This window comes from Panthera pardus, unplaced genomic scaffold (assembly GCF_024362965.1).
Source record: "Panthera pardus isolate Hobbes unplaced genomic scaffold, ASM2436296v1 HiC_scaffold_2, whole genome shotgun sequence".
In the NCBI taxonomy this organism is placed as follows: Eukaryota; Metazoa; Chordata; class Mammalia; order Carnivora; family Felidae; genus Panthera; species Panthera pardus.
In genome coordinates this window covers 144,050,940-144,068,742 of record NW_026526765.1, presented here as the reverse complement: position 1 = coordinate 144,068,742, position 17,803 = coordinate 144,050,940, and the positions used below count along the sequence as shown (strand labels likewise).

Below are 17,803 nucleotides of genomic sequence, written 5' to 3'. Positions count from 1 at the left end.
ATCTGAGTATCAGGGACAGAGGTAATGTTTGCCCTCTCGTAACTAGGCGGTGTATCACAGCGTGAAGCCAGCGGCTCTGCAGCAGCAGTTAGAGAGCCTTCATCTCAGACAAGACAAAGCGGAAGCGTTCGGCAATGCTTGGTCTTCTATGGGTCAAGAAACAGTTGAAAAATTCAGACAGAGGATTCTTGCTCCCCACAAGGTATAGGGTTATACTACCCCATGATATTTTCCAGTAAGAATGGCAAAAATGGTTGTACTGGAAGGGTTTTCAAGGTGATCATGTTTTGTACAGAGGCAGTCTGGCAAAAGAAAGAATATATACACTAGGCCTTAAGGTTATTTCCATACGTATTGGACACCACGATGTGATTTAATTTTACTTACGGTTTAAAATATGTCTCTGTAACTTCAGAATAGGAATGAGTCAGTCTGTTTTCCCTTTTTTTTTTTTTTTTATCTTGGGCAGAGTGGGCTATTCTTGTTAACGGTGTACCTGTGTATAAGTCTTACGATATGTTTACTGAATCACGTAATTGTGTGTGTCTGTATTAGTGCCTAGCAGAATGTACTTGGTATGTGTGGAATAGCAAATAGCGAAAAAGGGAGCACTTTGGGACAAATACAAAATAACAGCAGTGTTTCAAAACTGCTGGGGGACCTTTAGTCACTGTTAATAGAGGTTAAGTTGATCATACAGATTTTGACCTTTTTTCTAATAGTAGGTTGTATTACATCACTGATTTTCAGATTTACAGCCCGCTGTATTCCTGGGATCAGTCTCATGGGTTGTTGTGTATCATGCTTTTTATATGTTGCTGTTTGATTTGCTTATGTTTTGTTAAAAAATTTTCCATCTGTGTTCATGAGGGCTCTTGGTCTATATAGGTTTCTCGTGATGTCTTTGGTGGTATCAGAGTGCAACTGACATTGGAAAGTGAGCTGGGAAGTGTTCTCACCTCCTCTTCCATTTTCTGTAAGAATTTGTGAAGGATTGGTATTATTTTACACTTTGCCAGCATTATATGAGAGTTCTAGTACCTTGTCAGCACTTGGTATTGTCACTTTTTTAAAAAAATATTTTTTTAAAAATATTTTTATTTTGAGAGAGACAGAGAGAGAACGAGTGGGGGAGGAGCAGAGAGAGAGGGAGAGACAAAATCTGAAGCAGGCTTCAGGCTCTGAGCTGTCAGCACAGAGCCCAACGCGGGGCTTGAACTCATGAACCGTGAGATCATGACCTGAGTCAAAGTCAGACGTATAACCGACTGAGCCACTCAGGTGCCTCACATTTTTTTTTTTTTTTTTTTTTTTTTAATGTTTATTTCTTGGGGAGAAAGGGAGAGTACAAGCAGGGGAGGGGCTGAGGAGGAGGGGAACAGAGAATTGGAAGCAGGCTCCGTGCTAATAGCAGAAAGCCCGATGCTGGGCTTGAATTCACGAGCTGTGAGCCCATGGGCTGAGCTGAAGTCAGACACTCAACCAACTGAGCCACCCAGGCGCTCCATTGTCACTTGTTTTTATCAAAACTATTCTGTTAGGTTTCTAGTGGTATTTTGTATTTTTAATTTGCGTTTTCCTAATAACAAATTATATGATCTCTTTATTTGCTTACTTGTCTCCATATATCTTCATTGGTAGAATATTTGTTCACATCTTTTGCCTAATTGTATTTCCACATTGTGAAAGATAAGGAAGTTCCATTATAGTAATTTAAAGGACAGTCTCAGGAGTAAATCCCAGCATATGGAAATGCACGGGAATTTTTTTGTTCTGGGTTTTTCAAATGTGTGGAGGGTGTTTGTTTTCTTTCAGCTTTTGTGAGGTTTTTATATATTATTCTAGGCATGTGTCCTTTCTCACCTATGATTTACGGGAAAGCTTTTTATTCTAATGAAGTTTGATTTATCAGTTATTTTCTTTTATCGATCCTTTTGGTTTTGTATCTAAGAATTTGTGGGCTAATGCAGTATCACAAAGATTTTATTTTCTTCTGTTTTATAGGTTTATTTTTTCCATTTAGCTCTAAAATCTATTTTGAGTTAATTTGGTATAAGGCTCAGATTAAATTTCCTTTTTTCTGCGTATAGATGTTCATTTTAGATGTTCATTTATACACGTCCAGCATAACTTACTGATAACATCTTTTTGTCCCTGAAGTGCCTCACCCTTTTGTCAAAAATCATTTGACATGTTTGTGTGGGTCTTTCTCTGGACTCTCTGTTTAGACCATTGATCTTTCTATCTTTATGCTAATATGATACCTTAATTTCTGTAGCTTTGTAGTAAACTTTAAAAGTCAAGTATTGTGAGTCTGCTAACTTTGCGGGTTTTTTTTTCCCCATAATTGTTTTGGATATTCTAACTTCTTTGACTTTTTATATAAATTTAAAAACCAGCTTTGCTAGTTTTAAAAATCCTGCTGGGATTTTTGATTATGTTTAACTTACAGATCACTTAATAGAGAAATGACTTCTTAGCAGTACTGAGTATACCTCTCTATTTAGGTCCTCTTTGATTTCTTATGTCACTTTTGTTCATTTTTCAGCCTACACATCCTTCATATGTTTTGTTAGATTTATGCCTGAGTATTTTGTGTTTTTGGAGTTGTTGTAATGGTACTGTTTTTGAAATTTTGGTTTTTAGTTGTTTCTTGCTAGTATATAGAGTTGATTTTTGTATATCGACCTTGTATTCTGTGACCTTGGTAAATTCCTTAATTAGTTACAGCAGTTTTTTTGTGTGGATTTTTTGTGATTTTCTTTATGGATAGTTACATTGTCCATGAATAGAGACTGTTTTGTTTCTTCTTTTCCAGTCTGTTCAGCTTTTATTTTTTTTCTTGCCCTATTGCACTGAGTTGGACTTTTTTTTTTTAACGTTTATTTATTATTGAGAGACACAGAGAGACAGAGCATGAGCATGGGAGGGGCAGAGAGAGAAGGAGACACAGAATCTGAAGCAGGCTCCAGGCTCTGAGCTGTTAACACAGAGCCTAACGTGGGGCTCGAACTCACAAACCGCGAGATCATGACCTGAGCTGAAGTTGGACGCTTAACTGACTGAGCCACCCAGGTGTCCCTGAGTAGGACTTTTAATATGATTTAAATAGGACTCAGAAGTCCAAACATCCTGCCTGCTTCCAATTTTATCTATCTATCTTTTTAAGATGTTTATTTTTAAGCCATTTCTGTGCTCACCCCAGGGCTCAGACTCACAACCCTGAGATCCAGAGTTGCATGCTCCACCAACAGACCAGCCAGACGTTCTGCCTTGTTTCTAGTTTTAGAGGGAAAGGGTTCAGTCTTTTACCATAAAGTATGGTGTTAGCTACAGGTGTTTAAAAGTGCCCCTTTATTGTTTTCATTTCTCTCCTGTTTTTTTTTTTTTTTTTGAACTCTGCATTCTCAGTGTCCTCAAGCATTCTCCACATCATTACTTCATTTTACATCAGTTAAATTTCTACTTTTCCCTACATCCTTTACAGATTTTAGGTTTTCCCACTTTGTGTCCCTGAAATTCTTCTTTCATCCATTCCCATTTTTAAGCAATCTCACTTGCCTTTTAATATTTGCCTGTTTTCTGTTTGTATAATTTTATTTTATAGAGTTCATTTTTTCTTGAATTTATACAAGTATAGTATACTTGCACAGTTAAACATTTTTTTTCTGCTTCCGTTAGTCAGTAATTTTTCAGTGTCTTCCAGATGATAGTATTTTTATTTTTATTTTTTAGAGAGAGAGCAGGGAAGAGGGATAGAAGGACGGGGGGAGAGAGAGAGAGAGAGAAGAGGAGAGGGGGGAGAATCTTAAGCAGGGTACACGCTCAGTGCAGAGCCTGATGTGGGGCTCGATCCCACAACCCTGGAATTGTGACCTGAGCCGAAATCAAGAGTCAGACACTCAACCAACTGAGCCACCCAGGCTTGTTCCTTTTTCTTTTTTTAAGGTAATATTTCTTCTCCAAATTATGTTGCATTGTATCAATATCTAAGAAGTGGTTTAGTCATTTGCCATATAAAACATGCAGGAAAGTTGTAAGGACATGATTAATTGTACATCATTCCCTTGATAATGCAGAAAATTATCTTTTATTAATACAGATTATCTGAGAGGATAGCTAATACATTATTTTTTATTTTTTTATTAAAAAAAATTTTTTTTAACGTTTATTTATTTTTGAGACAGAGAGAGACAGAGCATGAACAGGGGAGGGGCAGAGAGAGAGGGAGACACAGAATCTGAAACAGGCTCCAGGCTCTGAGCTGTCAGCACAGACAGAGCCTGATGCGGGGCTCGAACTCACAGACCGTGAGATCATGACCTGAGCCGAAGTCGGACGCTTAACCAACCGAGCCACCCAGGCGCCCTGCTAATACATTATTTTAATACCTTAAACAATTAATACAGTGGTAGCAAACTTCCTTTTTTGTGCAAGTATAGTTGACACACAATGTTATATTAACTTCAGATGTACAACATGGTGACTCTCCAAGTCTGTATGTTATGCTATGCTTACTACAAGTATAGCCCCATTTTGTCATTATACACTGCTGCTACATTACCACTGACTTTATTTCCTGTGCTTGTATGCCCATAACTTATTCCATAACTGGAAGTCTGTATCTCCCACCCCCCTTCACTCATTTTGCCCATCCCCTATCCCTGTTTCTCTCTGGCAGCCATCTGTGTAGCCTCTGTATTTATGGGTCTGTTTCTGCTTTTTGTTTGTTTATTCATTCTTTTGCTTTTTAGATTCTACATGTAAGTGAAATCCTATGGTAATCGTCTTCTGTTGGAGTTATTGGACTTGGTATAATACTCTCTAGGTCTATTCGTGGTGTTGAAAATGGTAACATCTCATTCTTTTTAATGCTCGGTACTATCCCATTGTGTATATATAGCACATGTGTCTCGATTCATCTATCGATGGACACTTGGGTTCTTCCATATCTTGGCTGTTGTAAATAGTGCCACAATAGACATAGGGGTGCGTATATATTTTCAAATTAGTGTTTTCATTTTCGTTGGGTAATTATCCAAAGAATTACTGAATCACATGGTATTTCTACTTAAAAAAATTTTTTTGAAGAAGCTCTACACCCAATGCAGGGCTTGAACTCATGACCCTGAGATCAAGAGTCACTTGCTCTACCAACTGAGCCAGCCAGGTTCCCCTCTGTTATTAAGTGTTGGAGGAACCTCCATGCTCTTTTCCACAGTGGCTGCACCAATTTACATCCCCACCAGTAGTGCACAAGCATTCCTTTTTCTCCACATCCTCGCCCTGTTCCTGTCTCCTTGATTCTCACCATTTTGACAGGTATAAGGTGATATCTCATGGTGGTTTTGATTTGCATTTCCCTGAGGATGAGTCACATTGAACATCTTCTCATGTATCTGTTGGCCACATGTATGTCTTCTTTGGAAAAAGATCTGTTCAATTGACCAGTTTTTAATCAGATTGTGTTTTTGGAGTTGAGTTTTATAAGTTCTTTATTTTGGATATTTACCCCTTATCCGATACATCATTTGTGAATATCTTCTCCCATTCGGTCGGTTGTCTTTTCGTTTTCATTGTTTCCTTTGCTGTGCAAAAACATTTTCTTTTGGTGTGGTCCCGGTAGTTTATTTTTGCTTTTGTTTCCCTTGCCTGAGGTGACATATCTAAAAAAATGTTGCGATGGTCCATGTCATATTTGCTGCCTATGTTTTCTTCCAGAAGTTTTATGGTTTCATGTTTCACCTTTAGGTCTTTAATGCATGTTGGGTCATTTGTATGTGTGGTGTTAGAAAGCGGTCCGGTTTCTTTATTTTGCATGAAGGTGTGCAGTTTGCTTAGTACTGTTTATTGAAGACACTATTTCCCATTGCATATTCTTGCCTCCTTTGTCTCAGATTAATTGACCATATAAGCACGGGTTTATTTCTGGGCTCTATTCTGTCCCATTGATCTCTGTGTCTGTTATTGTGCCCGTACCATATTGTTTTGGTTACCACGGCTTGGTAATATATCTTGAAATCTGGAATTGGGATACCTCCAGCTTTGTTCTTCTTTCTTGAGATCATAGCAAGCATTTCTTGTGTTTATTGAGGGCCACATACTCTGCTGGGTGCTTTGTATCTTGTAAAACCTGCTTATAGTTATAGCTTATATTTAAAATACAACTGAGGTTTAGAAGGATTAAATAATTGGTTCAGGGTCGTGTAGCTGAGTAAGTTTGACACAATAGTCACCCTTGTAAGCCATTATACTATACTTCTACCTAGGTGTTACCTACACAGTTTTTCCGTGAAGAGTGGTTGACATAGTTTTGTGTGTAAGTAGGATATCTTTGGAAAGGAAGAAAATAAAACCTCATACATAAAGTGTAAGTTTATCACCCCAATCAGTTGGTCTTTTGGTAAAACTGACCTGAGAATCAGATGTATTTTTTAAGCCTTGTTTTTCGTTTTTTTAAAATATTTATTTAATGGGGCATGTGAGTGGCTCAGTCGGTTGAGCATCTGCCTTCAGCTCATGTCATGATCTCACGGTTCGTGAGTTTGAGCTCCGCGTGGGGCTCTGTGCTCACAGCTCAGGGCCTGGAGCCTGCTTTAGATTCTCATTCTCTCTGTCTCTCTCTTTCTCTCTCTCCCTGTCTCCGTCTCTCTCTCTGCCCCTCCCCCACTCACACTCTGTGTCTCTCTCTCTCTCCCCTTCAAAAATAAATAAATGTTAAAAAAAAATTTAAATACTTATTTTTGAGACAGGGTGTGGAAGCAGGGGTGTGGGCAGAAAGAGAGGGAGAGAGAGAATCCCATGCAGGCTCTGCGTTGTCATCGCAGAGCCTGATGTGGGGCTCGATCTCACCAACCGTGAGGTCATGACCTGAGCTGAAATCAAGAGTTGGATGTTTAACTGACTGAGCCACCCAGGTGCCCCTTAAGCCTTGCTCCTTTTAAGTCATGCTACCTCTGGCAGCGATAATGCTGTCTTCCTTTTTGGCTCTGCTATTTATTTCGGCTATGTGTGAAAATAGATCCTGTCCATGGCAGAGACTTGTTATGTAATGAACAAAAGGTATATTTACAGTGCTGCTTTTGGTAATTTAGGGGCTCACGTGCATAAACTCTCTGTGCAGTGCTGGCAGAACATCTGTGGGTAATAATTCTAAGTTCAAAGAGTCAGGTTCCATTAAATAATAAGTTGTAAAATCGAAGGTGCTTATTTTTGATTTAATTTTTTAAAACACCTTCTTTTGTCTTATATTATTTAGATCCAATAAGAGAGAGGGAGATTGAAAATTAATCTTAATGGTAGCCTTTTGCTGGATATGATTGAACAGATTTTTAAATTTTATCCTATTTCACTTTTTTTTTTTTTAATATGCTTTATTTTAATCTTTTCGGAGACTTGAGACTGAAATGTCACCATGACTTATTTGAATTTCATATTCTTCCCTCTTTTATCACCATTGCCTCTGTCAGCATTGTCCTCCTAACAGGGTCTTCTCTTGATTTTTGTTACAATGCCTGTGCTACAACATGTATTAAGTTGCGAATTTCCTTTCAGACAGAACTTGAATGCTATACTTCATTTTACTCCTTAAAGTCTGCCAGGAGTTCCCGTACATATATTCCTACTATATAAATGTAAAAACTTATATGTCAGATGCTATTGACTTGTCTATTTTCTGAGACCTGAAAGTGGCAAAATGGGGATTTATTACAGGGAATCACACTCGTAAGCCATTATGCTATATTACCGTAACCTAGATGTTAGCTGCACAATTGATACTAGAGAATATAAAGGCTTATTTTTCTAAAATAATTTTACATTCCAAATTAACTTTGCTCCTCAGTTAGTAACAGATGTGATGATGAGAAATATATGTAAGGCATATTTTAAGCACTCTGAGTAGCCAGCTCCTTTTCTTAAAATGCACTTATATGCTAGGGAATTCTTAAATACATATTTGACACTTAACGTTTGTTTCCAATGTTTGAAGTAGGTTTATTTATTTACGTTTTTAATATATATATTTTTAATGTTTATTTATTTTTGAGAGAGACAGAATGTGAGCAGGGGAGGGGCAAAGAGATATAAGGAGACCCAGAATCTGAAGCAGGCTCCAGGCTCTGAGCTGTCAGCACAGAGCCCAACGTGGGGCTCAAACCCACAGACTGTGAGATCATGACCTGAGCCAAAATCGGATGCTTCACCGACTGAGCCACCCAGGTGACCCTGTTTGAAATAGGTTTAATGGGAATTTCTCTCACTGAGAATGTTCTTTACCAATTACTTGGCGAATTTATTCATAGTATTTACTCACTGCATTGTACTCTAGTGAAATTTCATCCTATCTTGCAGGTTCTTGAGAAGTCTCTGTTTAAAGTTGGATAGCCACTGTTTCTGAGGTTGTAGTGTTCCTATAACATTCTTACAAATGTATCCCCTTTTAGCCTTTAGAGTACAATTTACTTTATCGTTAAGTGCAACAGCTAATTGTTTGAATTACTATTAAAAATACCTGTTTTTTATATGGAGTGTAAGAAATTAGACATTTGGACTTGATACTTGCAAAATTTACTGTATTATTTTGCTTTAGTATTTTCTTTGACATCCTTGTTTCATTTCTTTTGGAATCCTAAGGATGGATAAATAGCTTTATATAAAGAGGGCAGAAAGAGCACACTTCATGCAGCTAAATCTTGAGATTTTTAAGAGTTCAGTCTGATGAGTTTCAGAAATTATACACACCCATTTAATCATTATCCATAACAAAATAAAGAATTTCATCACCCGGAAAATGCCTAATGTTGGTTCCTCCGTTCCCACCTTTGCTTTCCATCACCAGCGATTGGTTCTGTCTGTTCTTGGATATAACGTAAATGGACTCAGAAAAATGTGTCTGACTAATTTCTCTCAACGTGATATATTTTTTGGATTCATTTATGTTGTTACTTGGATCAGTCATTTTTCTATTGCAGAGTAGTATTTCATAGTATAAAAATACCACCTTTTGTCTCTCCATCCCCATGTTGATGGACATTTAGGTTGTCTCTAGTTTCTAGCTATTATGAATTAAGACTGTTGTGAACATTTGTGTACAAGTCTTTTTGTGGACATATATTTTAATTTTTCTGGGATCCATACTGAGGAAGGGTTTGCTGGCCCCCTGGAGCGAGATCTGAGAGTTTCTATTTAAGTTTGAGCCAGCCTGTGCTGGGTGGTTTGGGGAAACTCATATAAATGTGAATCTATCACCTTGTGTGGTTCCCGTCTTAAATGAGTTGAATTCCCTTAACTTCTACCTGCTTTTAGCCATTCTCCAATGCCTTCAAATCATTGTTTGGAAGATATTTTGTATAGTGGTTATAATTTTATTTGTAAAGAGGGTAATGTAATATAAACTGTTTCCTACCATTACCAGATTAGGAGCTCTAAAAGTGATTTTTTTGGGGGGTCTGGGTGGCTCAGTCGGTTGAGCATCCGACTTCAGCTCAGGTATGATCTTACAGTTTGTGGGTTTGAGCCCCGCTTCGGGCTCTGTGCTGACAGCTCAGAGCCTGGAACCTGCTTTGGGTTCTGTGTCTCCCCTTTTCTCTGCCCCTCCCCTGCTCACATTCTGTCTCTCTCACTCTCAAAAATAAATAAAACATTAAAAAAAATTTGTTTAAAAAGTGATTTTTTAAAATTCTAAGTCTTATTCTATCTCTCCTTTACTCCAAATCCACCAAAGACTTTCAATGTTTCTTATAATAGAAGTCAAATTTCTTAGGATTCCCCATGATCTATAACCTCCTTAGTCCGCTACCTTATCTTGTTGACCTTCTCCTTTTAACATCCTTCACCTGGCTGACTTTGGTCACCTCTGATCTCTTTACTTCAAAAGCCCTTCTCCTGGAGATTCATATGACTGGCTTCCTTTTTCGACTCTTTTGTTCTAAAGCATCTTTGTCATTGAATCTTGCCCTGATCATCATCATGAAAAGTGGCCACATCTCTGTGGTACTTTTTTACTTCATTTTTTTTTTAACATAACATTTAGTCTTATCCAGCACATTATATATTTCACTTGTTTATTTTTAAAATTCTCTGTCTCTGTTACTAAACTGTGAGTCCACAAGGGTATTTGTTCACTATTGTATTTCCATTGCCCTAGCCCTTGGAAGATAGTGGGTTGTCAATAAATAATTGTTGGATGAATAAATGCACAATATCTCTGCTTTACAAGTTGTACTATTTTGAAGTGCAGTCTTTTAGGTTTTCTTTTTTTTTTTATTAAAAAAATTTTTTTTGGTAACATTTATTATTGAGAGACAGAGAGAGACAGAGCATGAGTATGGTGGGGGGGCCAGCAGAGAGAGGAGGAGACACAGAATCCAAAACAGGCTCCAGGCTCTGAGCTGTTAGCACAGAGCCCAACACGGGGCTCGCACCCACAAACCGTGAGATCATGACCTGAGCCGAAGTTGGATGCTTAACCTACTGAACCACCCAGGCGCCCCATTAGATTTTCTTACAAAGAAGGGTATTTGTACTGATTAGTGGAGAAAGACCAAATAAGAAGGGGGTATGGATATATTTTTTATTTCCTAGTATTCTTTTTTTTTTTTAAAGTTTATTTATTTATTTTAAGTGATCTTTACACCCAACATGGGGCTCTAACTCACCACTCTGAGATCAAGAGTCACACGCTCTTCTGACTGAGCCAGCCAGGCGCCTCTCTCCTAGTATTCTTCTGTTTTTATTTTGGTTGTACTTCAAACCTTTTGTGGTTCATTTATTTCATGACTCTTGAGGTTTGCTGGAATACTTGATTCAACCATTTACATTTTTTCCTTTTTAAAACTGGAAATATAGAAAGAATTGCTGTAGCTTGAAACCGAAATTCTCCCAGAAAACAAGGTGATGTCATTAGCTGTATTGCAGCAATCAATTAAAAGAGCTGTAGATCTAAGAGCTCCTTAATCAGTCTTATTTGAAACAGAAATGTGTTCTCTGCTTTATAAATAATTGCACAAAACCAGAACCATTAACAAATTAAATAAAGATTTTACTAATGCCAAAAATTGTGCTGTTAGCAAAATTACTCTTATGTGCCTAGCATTCAGAAATTGCTAAATAGAGTTGATGTACTTTTTGAGAGTGTTGCCAATTGTGAGAGCATTAGTTGAATGACATTTCAGTGTCCTCAACCTTGTGCTATCTTTTTCATAAATTCTTGGTATGCAGACGTGGCAAACAGTTTGAAGGATGGTTCATTGGTGTTTTCCCTCCTTTTCAGCTTGGATGTAAAGACCATGATTAGGTGTTTTGGCCAAGTCTGTGAGTCAAGGAGTATAATTAAGTTCCATGCCATCCTAGCGGTGAGACTAGGTTGGCTTTTGTGACATCTAAACTTAAGGATATAGATTAGGGAGTATCCCTAAGTTGTGATACTTACAGTAAAGCATTTGTACCTCTTATTATGATTTGGTGTAGCAGCAGCATTAACGAAGGGCATTGGCTTAGTCACTTTGGGAGTTTTGATGTCGTCTGGAGATTGCCTAATGTGTAGCCTTTATGATTTATGTAGTATGTTTTATGGAGGTTGGCAGTCATCTGGGTGGAGGATAGAGCCAGTATTAATTCAAGAAGTTTATCTGTTTGCATCTTTGTGATATATGCTAATATACTCACATCAGTGTAATATGGATGTCATATTACATAGCAGTCGTTTCCAAGATCCTGACATTGATTATACCTAACAGATGTCACAATGGAGGATTCTTTCTCTAGGATGCAAGCAGTAGTGAGTGTGGCTTGGTCCTTGGAAACTTATTGCCTCCTGTTCTTGCCCATGATTAGAGGGTGGCAGAGAGGGTGATGGGAGTGGGTGGCTGAAGATGTTCTCCCATTTGCAGCTGTCATTCTTCTGTTAAAACCTTTAGTGTGTTGTTTTTTGTGTTTTTTTTAAAAGTTTATTTAGTTTTGAGAGAGAGAGAGAGAGAGTGAGCTTGGGCGGGGCAGAGAGAGAGAACTGTGAGATCATGACCTGAGCCAGAATCAGGAGTCAGACGCTTTACTGCTTCATCGAGCCACGCAGGTGTCCTGGTGTATTGTATCTTTAAATTTTTTTTAAAAAATTTTTTAATGTTTATTTATTTTTTTACACAGAGAGAGACAGAGCATGAGCAGGGGAGGGACAGAGAGAGAGAGAGAGAGACAGAGAGAGAGAAAGAGAGAGAGGGAGACACAGAATACAAAGCAGGCTCCAGGCTCTGAGCTGTCAGCACAGAACCCGCAGGGCTCAAACCCACAGACTGCAAGATCATGGCCTGAGCTGAAGTTGGACACCTAACCAGCTGAGCCACCCAGGCGCCTCCAGTATATTGTATCTTTTAAAAAACAATGTTAGTTGAGTTATAATTTACATAGTGTAAACCGTATCCTTTTAAATTGTACAGTTTGATGAATTTTGGTGCATGTACACCCATGAGATCACTACCGCAATCAACACACAGAGCATTTTCGTCACCTTCAAAAGTTGCCTCATGCCCCTTGGAAGTCCCTTTTCCCCCTAATCTTGGCCCTAGGAAACCACTGATACACTTTCTGTCACTGTAAACTGCATAGCAGTGTATGAATAGAATTAATACAGATGTTCTTTTTTCCTGTCCGCCTTCTTCGTCTGAGTCAGATTTTGATGTTCATCCATAGTGTTGTGTGTATTAGTAGTTTGTGCTTTCTTACTGCAGCATAGTGTTCTGTCTTGTGGATATATCACTTTGTCCAGCCACCTGCTCATGCATGGGTCTTTGGGCCATTTCTGGTTTTGGGCTATTTTAAATAAATCTGTCAATATTCATATATACATCTTTGTTTGGACATATATTTTCATTTCTCTTGGATAAATACTCAGGAGTGGATTGATTGGTTAAGTGTTAATATCAAACGGTTTTCCAAAGTGGTTCTCCTATTTTATATTCCAGCCAGTAATTTTTTTTCACATAGTGGTCAACACCTGGTATTGCCAATCTTTAAAAAAAAAATTGTTAAGTTTATTTATTTTGAGAGAGCGAGAGTACATGCATGTGAGTTGGGGAGGGGCGGAGGGAAAGAGAGAGTCCCAAGCAGGCTCCGTGCTGTCAGCATAGAGCTGGATACAGGGCCCCATCCCACAAACCATGAGATCAGGACCTGAGCCGCAATCAAGAGTCATACGCTTCACTGATGGAGCCACCCAGGTGCCTCCTAAATTTTAGTCCTTCTAGTAGCTGCAAGGATAGTGAACCTAAAGATGTTGAGCACCTTTTATGTGTTTTTTGGCCATTTGTGTGTCTTCTGTGAATTATCTGTTCACATCTTTGCCCATTTTTGTATAGACTTGTCTTTTTATTCCTGAGTGGTAAGAATCCTATTTGATCAGTCTGTGGCTTGCCTTTCCTTTTTCTTAATGGTGACATTTGAAGAACAGAAGTTTTGGAGCACCTGGGTGACTCTGCTGGTTGAGCGTCCAACTTTAGCTCAGGTCATGATCTCACAGCCCATGAGTTCACGCCCCCTGTCGGGCTCTGTGCTGACAGCTCAGAGCCTGGGGCCTGCTTCAGATTCTGTGTCTCCATCTCTGTCTGCCCCTCCCCCACTCGAACTCTGTCACACTCTCTCTCAAAAACAAATAAACATTAAAAATAAATAAATGAAGAACAGAAGTTTTAATTTTGATGAAGTCCAGTTTATAATTTTTTTCTTTTATGGTTAATGCTTTTAATGTTCTACCTAAAACCTCTTTGCCTATCCCAAGATAACAAAGGTTTTCTTTTGTGTTTTCTTCCAGAGGTTTGATGGTTATAGCACTTACATTTAGCTCTCTGATCCATTTTGAGTTCATTTTTGTGTTGGGTGTTAAGTAGGGGTTGTTGTTCATTTCCTTCCTGTGTAGATACCTAGTTATTCTGGCATCATTTGCCCTGGCATCTTGGTCGGAAGTCAGCTAATGTGTCTATATTTCTATTCTTTTGCCAGTGGCACATTGTCTTTATTGCTGTGGCTTTGGATTAAGTCCTTTTTTAAAAAACGTTGTTATTTTTTTTCAAGTTTAGTTATTTATTTTGACAGCGGGAGCATGAAGGAGGGGGAGGAGAGGAGGACAACAGGAGAGAGAGAGAGAGCGAGAGAGCAAAAATGAATGAATCTCAAGCAGGCTTGGCATTGTCAGTGTGGAGCCCGATACAGGGCTTGAACTCACCAGCCATGAGATCATGACCTGAGCCGAAATAAGAGTGAGACATTAACTGACTGAGCCACCCAGACACCCCTATACTAAGTCGTAAAGTTAGGTAGTGTAGTTCTTCCAAATTAAAACACACAGACACACACAGACACACACACACACACACACACACACACACACACACACACACACCAAACTGCTTTGGCTCTTTCAGATCATTTCCATTCCATTTAAATTTTATCTATCTATCTATCTATCTGTCTACCTATTTATTTATTTATTTATTTATTTATTTATTTATTTATTTATTTAAGAGAGCGTGAGTGGAGGAGAGGGCAGAAGGAAAGAGAGAGAGAGAAACTTAAGCAGGCTCCACACTTAGCGCAGAGCCAGACACGGGGCTTGGTCTCACCACTGTGAGATCATGACCTGAGGCGAAATCAAGAGTTGGATGCTCAGCTGACTGAGCCACCCAGGCGCCCCTCCATTCCATTTAAATTTTAAAATCAGCTTGTCAGTTTCTATGAAAAAGTACCTGCTGGGAATTTAATTGGATTGTTCTCAATCCGTAGATCCCTTTTGGAAGAATTGACCTTCTAACAATGTTAAACTTTTAAATTCATGAACATGGTGTATCTCTATTTACCGATACCTTCTTTAATTTATTCCAGTAATGTGTGTAGATTTTCAAGGATCAGGATATACACAGATTTTGTTAAAGTTATCCCTATGCTGTTGACTGAATGTGTCTTCCCAAAATTCTTATGTTCAAACTTAACCTTCACGGTGATGATAGGAGGTGGGGTCTTTGGGAGGTGATTAGTTCATGGGGGCACAACCCTAATGAATGGGAATAATGCCCTCATAAAAGAGGCCAGAGAGAACTGCGTTACCCCATCTGCCTTGTGAGAACACAAAGAGAAGTCGCAGCCTGGAAGGGGGCCCTCACCCAACCATGCTGGCACTCTGATCTTGAACTTCCAGCCTCCAGAACTGTGAGAAATGTTTACTATTAAGCCACAGTCTGTTGTATTTTGTTATAGCAGCCCAAACCGACTAAGGCACTATGTATTTTCATGGTTTGGGTTGCTAGTATAAATGGGATTGCATTTTTTTATATTCCCTATTTGTTTCTACTGTCTTGAACTAATACTGATTTTTCACATTAATCTTGTGTGCCATAGCTTTCCTAAAATCACCCACTAGTTTTAGTAGCTTTTTAGCAGATAACTTGAAAGTTTCTGCCTATATGATGATATGTTACATCATAATTGTTTTTGTATAGTTTGTCTTCATCACTAGACTGAGAGCTTTGGGGACAGATTGTAAATTTATACGTTTTTATGCCACCAGCACCTACGATGGTATAAAAGTCAGATCCACACTCCCTTGGTTTTTCCCCTTTCTGGCTGCCTTTTTGGTCATGTTTCCTGCTTTCGTGGCCGTGACTCATTTCCACACTTTTGCATATAGCTAGGACTCAGTCCTTGGTTCTCTTCTATTTTCTTTTGTCCCTTCCCTGGCAATTTCACGTAGGCCTCGGGGTTTAAATGCTATTTTATAATTTTTTTTTCCTCTAACCTGCGCTCGCCTACTTGATAAATTTATTGGATGTCTAATAAGCATCTCAAACTGAACATTAAAAAAAAACAAACAAAAAACTGATCCTTGGAACATTCCTCTTGGAATTGTTCCTGTAGTTTTCCATTTCAGCTAATGGTAATTTTGTTATTTTTGTTTTTGTTTTTCTCCATTTGTACAAGCCGGTCTTTATATCATTTTTTGCTAAAAATGAATAGAAAACTAGGATGAAAGTCTGATTCTCTTGGTAAGAAGTGTGGGTTTCATAAACTTAATGGAATTTACATAAAGATAGGAATCATTAGTACCCTGAAAGTACCAAGCTTTTCTCAGATTGGATACTTGTGTTTGGGCTGATATTTGTGTATAGAATACTTAGGAAAGCCACATGTATATAAAATGCTGGAAATTGAAGATTTGTCTTAATCTAAGGTATTACTTATTTTTAGCCATTGGGTGAAGGGGCTTTGTTATATTTTGTCCTAACTGCTCTGGTTAGGACAAAAGTAGACCCACTTGCGTTTCTTGTGTTGAATTACTTGGGAATTACTTGGTAACTTAGTCACCATTTATAATAGTATTCTCTTTGCAAATTTGTTCTGTGTTCCTAATGAGACGTTTTAGAATGCAACTTTGTAAGTAGGGCACAAACAGCTTAAAAGTGGGGGGGGGGTAAAATTTGGGATCTCCTGGAGGGCCTCCAAAGGACAGACTGTTTAAAATGTTTGCTGATTTGATTAATGGATCTATTTGAGCTGATGATATGTCCGTTATTCATAGTCTCTATTATTTTCTTTCCAAAGAAAAGGTCAAAATTTGAGGAATAATCATCTGTACTCTTACTGGTATATAGAATGTTTCCAGTCAAATGTACTTCTAAATTGGTGGTGTTGTCTTGTGTCCTTGGGCAAATTCTGTACCTGTTTTGCCTGAGGAAATGTCTCCCTACATTATAATGGAAATACTGGAAACTTTTCTGTTTTAGACGAATGTAAAATTACTCTGACTCTATCATTTTAAACAAAGATTAATTGCATACACATACATACAGTCATGCTATTATTGAGAGATTGTAAGTATGACCTTTTAAATATTCAGAAATTGATTTTCCCAGCAGGTATTGCTTTCTTGGTGATACATGTTTATAATGAGAAATACTTCAAGGAGCTAACCTTATTAAACAGATTACATGGAATTGAAAAATTCCCTTCTCTGTGTGGAAGATGTAGAAGTTCTTACCTCATGCTTCATTTTTATACATCTAATTTTTGGAAACAAAGAATATGGAACAGCCAATTAGAATTATAGGGACCTTGTTGAGCAGTAGGTTTGCTTTAAGTGCTATAATCATATACCTAAGAATGAGGTGTAAAGATGAATTTGGCAAAATTTCTGTGATTATTTACATTTATTAATCTTTCTCCTCTTCTTCATGCCATTCCTCTTTTAAGTGAATTAGCCTTTTGATAATGATACATACACATGCAGTGGTAGGAAGTGATACAGAGAGATCCCTTATACCCATCCCCCAGTTTCCCCTAGTGATAACATCTTGCATAACTCTAGTACAATATCTCAGCCAGGACATTAGCATTCATCCAGTCAAGATACAGAACGTTGCCATCACCACAAGGTTCTTTTATGACCCTTTATGGCCTGATGATTCTCTTCCCATTCATGCCTGCCATGCCATACCCTTCAGGCAGCCACCAATTTCTTCTATAATTTCTATGTAGAACTTCTTCTGTAAAATCTGTATTTTACAGAAAAACTTCTGTGATTTCAAGAAGTATAATGTAAATGGAATCATACAGAATGTAACGTTCTGGGATTGACTTTTTTTCCCACTTGCCATAATTCTCTGGATATCCGTTCTGGTTTAACAACCAGAATTGGTTGTTATAATTAATACCTAATGAGGTATTAATAGTCCATTCCTTTTTATTGCTATATAGTATTCCATGGTATGTATATAAAACAGATTGCTTAAGCATTTAGCTTTTGGAAGATATCTGCATTGCT

General features: G+C 38.1%; 1 protein-coding gene across 3 annotated transcripts in view; it reads left to right on the top strand.

Moving 5' to 3' along the window:
- Nucleotides 1-17,803, top strand: part of COMMD10 (COMM domain containing 10) — a 275,231-nt gene that overhangs the window by 13,054 nt on the left and 244,374 nt on the right. For all 3 annotated transcript variants that reach the window (XM_019469604.2, XM_053907545.1, XM_019469601.2), the window contains exon 4: nt 47-202. In XM_019469604.2, the coding sequence (XP_019325149.1) occupies nt 47-202 (156 nt within the window). The remainder of the gene's footprint in view (nt 1-46; nt 203-17,803) is intronic.